Here is a 6,000-nt window from a genome sequence, read left to right as displayed (position 1 = left end):
CAACAATGGGAATGGACACATTCTGTCCTTCTGAAAATATTTCTGCTCAATGACATCCACCGGCTTCCCCACACACATCCATTCAGTAGGGCTGGTCCTGATCTCACACATGACCCTTGCTCTGGTAGTTCACTCACACAGTTAGAGATGACCTCCGGTAGGGAGGGCAACCCCACAGAAATCCTCCCTGATCATTTGCCCAAATTCTTCTGGAAGTCCTCAGTGCCCCAACAGTCCTCTGAGAGTCCTCCCAGTTGGTCCACATGATATCTGAACTCTCAAAACTGGACCTAGCACATGAGCCAAGACCTTATTTTCTTGAGCACAAGTGGGTGGATTACCTCAGTGGCCATTATTCAGCTATTTTACTTATGACACCTTCCCCTCAATGTCTGTTTTGTGATCCACTACAACCTCAGACACTGTTTTAAAAAATTGCTGCATAGCCAAAAAGCGCTCTAACTGTGCAGGAGGTTTTTGTTACTCCAGTACCATTACCTATTTTCCCTGATTGAATTTGCTCCCTTTTCAGGTAATTTTTCTAATTCATAAAAAATAATTTCAACTTTTCATTCCATTTTTGGAAGTGATTAAACTATCTCCAGTCGATATAATCCAATAATTTCATGGCAAAATTTTGTATATTGCTTCATCAGTGGAAATGACTGAATAATACCAAAAGCAAGACAGGTCTGTCTGGAACAGCAATTGTTCTATTTCTTGAGTTGGATGATGGAAGACTGATAGCATTTTTTCTGAACAATCTAACCAGCCTTATAGTACTTCACAACACTTCAAACAGGGATGGTATCTTCTGCTTTGCTTTTAAAATGTCTTGTTAAAGCAGCTGTTTATTTTTTATCCTCAAGCTCATTATATTGCTTTTAAAGAAAATTGTTTCAAAACTGTGCAGTAGTAGCAAATTTTTATTGGTAGACATAAACCTTAGTCTACATTTATTTATTTTTAATTGGCTATTTAATTCAACGATTATCCCTGTTCTATGAAGCTTGAAGGGAAAAAAAAACCACCATTGAGTATTTAGATTTTCCCTAATGGACGAAATGCCCATCCTTTTGTTAAATAATTGATTCGACTTTCCTTCCCTTTCTAATAGAGGTTTCATTAGGCTTTAGCAGAAAATTGTTTTTTTAGTTTTCAGTTCTTTTTTACACATATCTTGCTTTTACATTTATACATAGCTACATATTCTTTCTACTCTTGTCGAGTTTTCTTTATAAAGAACTTCTGGCACAATTATAATGGCCTCTTACTATGCTCCCAGGCTTCTCATTCCATTGGTGTAACTTCTCATTATGTGTCCTTTTATTAGTTCTTAAAGATGATAAATAATTTATCATTCTGTTTGTTTCAGCCACTTTATGGCTGAATTTCAGTATCCTGGAGTGAATTTCATCTGCTCCTACTTAGGTGAGAATTTCCAGCCTCCCAAAATGCAACTTTTCAAAGAATACCACCCTCCTGAATCCTCTCCATCTCCAACAGACACCTCCCTGTGGCACCACACAATAAACTCCTTTTGTAGATCACTGAGCTGATTTGAAGTCCATGTAAATTCTACTGTATAGCTTTCCATCTTTGCCTAGAATTACAAAATTCTAATTTGTAACCAAGATCAAACCATTTTCTTCTTCCAGATTAGCAAACAATTCCTCACTAGTCTGAATCAAACTTAGGAGTCACTCTTGAATTAGACTCCATGAGCCAGTGTCCCCCCTCATTTGTAGGAACACTTGGGCAGTTTGCCCCACCAGAAAATTTTCTGCATGTATTAAAAGAAAAGAATCTATTCCAAGATGGATACCAATGGAAAAGAGCTTTTTCAGGAAAACTCATTTGTCACATAAAATGTCATGTTTTAACTTTCATAAACATAAATACTCTCTGCTACTCTTCAGGCTTGGCAAGTTAGTAAGTTTTGACAGCAGCTAGCATTTTTTTGGGAAGAAACGAGAATTTTGTGTTCCATTATTCTTGAGAATAAAGCCAGGAGCAAAAATGGCTGTAGGTGATCTTCCGGAGAAATTCAAGCTCCAAGCATTAACTCTCTTCCCAAAACTGGAATGAGAGTTAAGATGTGAGTCTACGTAATGATTCTCACACGTTACAGATTCAAGATGTCAAGCATATAGACAGGGAATCTCACAGGTCTGGAAAGAACTCATTTCCACTAGAATTCTCAGTCTACTTATCACAACTATTTCTTTACATTAAATATGTTTTATTTAGCACCCAATTTCAAAAAGAAGAAAAAACCCCAAATACTGTGGAATAGAATAGGCTGGTACTTAGGCTGAATAGACAAAATAACTTTGATGAAATAATACCTTTCTTTAAAAGTTCTTTCACTTGTTAAATGAACTGCTAGATTAGTTTTGAGACTAATCTTTGAACTAATAAAAGGTACTGGCTAAATGAGAGCTAATAAATTACTCTTAACTGAATAAGTTTGTTTTCTAGCCTTCTAGTGATATGTTGAAAACATGGCCACATGTGGCCCACTGGGAACAAACACAAAAAACAGCATAAAGATTTGTCCAGTCAAATGAAACAACAGAAACATAGTATAACTTCAGTTTTTTCAGAAGTGCCAACACTGTCTGTACAAAAAATAAGTGTAGAAGATGAAAGGAGAACAACACAACCATACAGTAGATTTGAACTTACTCTTTATGATGCACTTTCATCAAATTTTGTAGTTGCCAAGTATCAAATTTCACTCATGCAACATCAATTCACTAAGAAATACATATTTTGGTGAGAAAATCAAAGTCCATATTTATGTAAAAACTGTTTCAAAATAAAAATAAAACAAGATTTTTTTATACCAAAAAAAAAAAAGATTTTTTGTTTGTTTTTGTTTAAAGAATAATTACTTGGAAAATGTAATTTCCCACATGAAATAGTTAGAGGAAGTTAAATATATTTTAAAATGGAAGAATCTGCATTTACATAGTTATATGCCATTAATATTGAAGATATGCTTTCTGGCAAAAAACTTCTCATGCTTAAAAAATGCACCTTAGTTTTATACTGTACATTACAACATACAGTAGTAAGAAACAGAATTAGTAAACAGGTTATATGCAAAGAAAAAAGTTACGTATACAAGACAATTACAACTGTGACACAAAAAATTTAAAATGTTCAGTTTAAAGAGTATTTGAAGGCAATTCACAATCATTTCAGGAGTTTTGTGAAATTTAAGGCCATTAGTTCTAAATAAAATGTATTCGACACAAACTCACAAAACTGTGTATTTTGTACAAAATATACATGCAAAACCATTTTATAATTATATACGAACAGGCATATAATAAATTTTTTGGGTGGTTCCGTACACAAAATTTTGCACAAAGCAACATAGTTGTGCAATTTTTAAGCCAGTTAATTAACTTTATTATTCATGCACCCTGAATGGAAATGTGATTAAATGACAATATTAAATCCAAATATTAAGAGTCAGCATCCCTTTGAATGGACAATCTAGACAAAAAAAAAGGTAAGATTTTAAATTTTTAAAGTTTAAAATGGTCCATTATAAAACATATGCTGTAATCTCTTCAAAAGACATTTCTGATGCAAAATTTCCAGTGCTTTAAGGAATGCATGATATGATTTAACAATCTCAGTGAGTCAATTATAATACTCTGATAGTTCTGGATTGAGGTAATTTTCTTTAATCAATTATAGCTAGTTACTATTCTAATTTGTTTCAGTATTAGCTTAAAAAACTGTAAACTTAGATAAACCTAGAAATTGGAGAATCTCTGAAAAAATACACATACCTCCCCCTCAGAGCCTGGAGTTAGTTATAAGTCATATGCAATTATGTTATTTACATTCAGGAGTTGAAATTTTCAATACACGAGATGAATGGGTTACTGAGCACTGATTGAAGCACTTCAGTTATTTAAAAACACATATTTGTCCTTTTCTTAGCTTTCATTTGTATTTGCCTGGACAAACATTCAAAGAGATATTGCTTCTCTTGTTATCTTGTGACAAACTATTGCAAGCTAGAAGACATGTGAGTCAATATTCCAAACTTTTAGTCTTAAGAATAGTTATAAAAGTACTGAAATTTAAAAATAGTAACATGTAAACATTGATACAGAGTAATAGCATTCCTATACATTTATATACACACAGTATTCAGAGAGGACCCAATCTTCTAAGTTGAAAACCTAACTTGTGCTTTCCCCCCTCCAATAAATACATCAAAAAAGTAGGGTGTTTGGACTGAAAAAAAAGTCTCAGAACATCAACATCTTACTGCTAGCATTTAAAAGCTTTTCAGTTGCTTATGCAACTATAGGAGAATTTTGGTATGTGAAGAGAACTTTTCCAGCTCCAAAAAGTTATCGGAAGCTACTGCTGCATCCAGAGATTTGTGATAAATGCTGAACACTTCAGAGCAGTTATATCTGAGTCTGCAACACATGAATTGGGGGTGTGTAGGGTGGTGGTGCAGGTGATGGCTTTATTCCCCTGACTCTCATGTAGGACAGAAACTGCTCTGGGATTTCAGCTAGAACATCTTTAGCAAGCCTTGCCATGCTTAACACGTGGTTTCCGCTTCTGTCAATGTAATCTCGGAATGGCACGAACTACAAAACAAAAGAGATGTTCACTCAGGTCATTATGCAGACACAGAATACATCTTACAACATAAAAAAAAGAAAGCTTAACCTAGGGAGTTAGAGTACCTGAATATAGATTACCTTACACAGTTTTAATGTACATATACATATGTTGCATTTTATGTTATATATTTTAGAATTACACATTGTATCTCAATTTTTATAGATCTGCCTTCTAATAGAAATAGTGTAATGCTTTCATTCACATGTGAAACCCTTCACATGAGCCATGGCTAGCTCAGATTGCTGATGACGTGTTTCACTAATCTGTCTGGGTTACCTCTCAACCCTATCCATAGAAGGTAATTTTGTCTCAGAAAGCCATTCTTATCTTACACTCCCTGCTCCTGGGGCCACCCACCAGACTGCCTCCACTCTGCCACTTGGTGAATAGATTTTTTTTTGACCTCCGAAGTGAACAAAACAGAAAGGATGACTTTAAAATTTTGACCATTTTGCGTTATATCTAGTAGAACTATGAACCACCAGAACACTTTTAATATACTAACAAATGCATAAAGAAGCTAAGCAAAAAGGATTGGATCAAAAAAAGAACTTGTTATGTGATATCCAGATGTTCAACACCTAAACCAGTTACCTGCCCAGCCCTGGCTTGGATTTTGTGATACTTAATGAGAATCTTGTGCTACTGGAATACAAAAAAGAAACAATCCAGGCTCCTGGATTATTTTTCCTTGTGTAAAAAGTACATGCAGTCTGAGTTAAAGAAGATGTAACCCATCCTAATAGATCACTTTAACCATTAGTCTGCAGACATGAAATCTCAGACCACTGTTCTGTAGCAAAGTGGGGCTATTTCAACAGTGTAATTGCGGAAATGCAATTATACAACACGGATGGCCTGATTTAGCTCTTTTTCACCTCTCCTCATACTGTAGATGTCAGAGGAGCTGGAGGAACCATGGACAGGTAAGCAAACCTAGAGGTGTACAAGGACAGCTAACATGGAGATGGCAGAGGAATTGAATGAAAAGTATAAGAGAAACCAAAGGGAAACTGATGGAACATCAAGTGCTTTTCTATAATTTAAGCATTTAATTTAAAAGGCTAATATGCAAAATTCTCAGGAGAAACAACAAGGTGCATCGCTACGAGTAAATATTCTCCTAAAATGTCTTAAGCAGCAAAAAGATAAGAAAAGAGCAGAAATTAAACAAAACTGAGGAAGAATTTGTACACATGTAATACAGAATATATAACATGTATACATACTAGTGAGGAGGAAATAGTGAAGAACATCCCTTTACAGGAGTTGCAGTCAGTAGTAAATGTAACACATACAGTGACTCACTGTTAACAGATAAACTTTTCCTAT

General features: G+C 34.7%; 1 protein-coding gene across 3 annotated transcripts in view; it reads right to left on the bottom strand.

Annotated features, from left to right (window-relative positions):
* Nucleotides 1-2,258: 2,258 nt before the first annotated feature.
* CPNE8 (copine 8) overlaps nucleotides 2,259-6,000 on the bottom strand; it is a 74,206-nt gene continuing 70,464 nt past the window's right edge. For all 3 annotated transcript variants that reach the window (XM_066182924.1, XM_066182923.1, XM_066182925.1), the window contains one exon: nucleotides 2,259-4,631. In XM_066182924.1, the coding sequence (XP_066039021.1) occupies nucleotides 4,443-4,631 (189 nt within the window). In that variant the 3' untranslated portion in view covers nucleotides 2,259-4,442. The remainder of the gene's footprint in view (nucleotides 4,632-6,000) is intronic.

The sequence above is a fragment of the Chamaea fasciata genome, unplaced genomic scaffold (assembly GCF_029207755.1).
Source record: "Chamaea fasciata isolate MVZ Bird 193981 ecotype frontalis unplaced genomic scaffold, bChaFas1.0.hap1 SCAF_5, whole genome shotgun sequence".
NCBI lineage: Eukaryota > Metazoa > Chordata > Aves > Passeriformes > Sylviidae > Chamaea > Chamaea fasciata.
The sequence above is the reverse complement of the archived record's forward strand: the minus strand, read 5'-3'. Positions and strand labels throughout refer to the sequence as shown.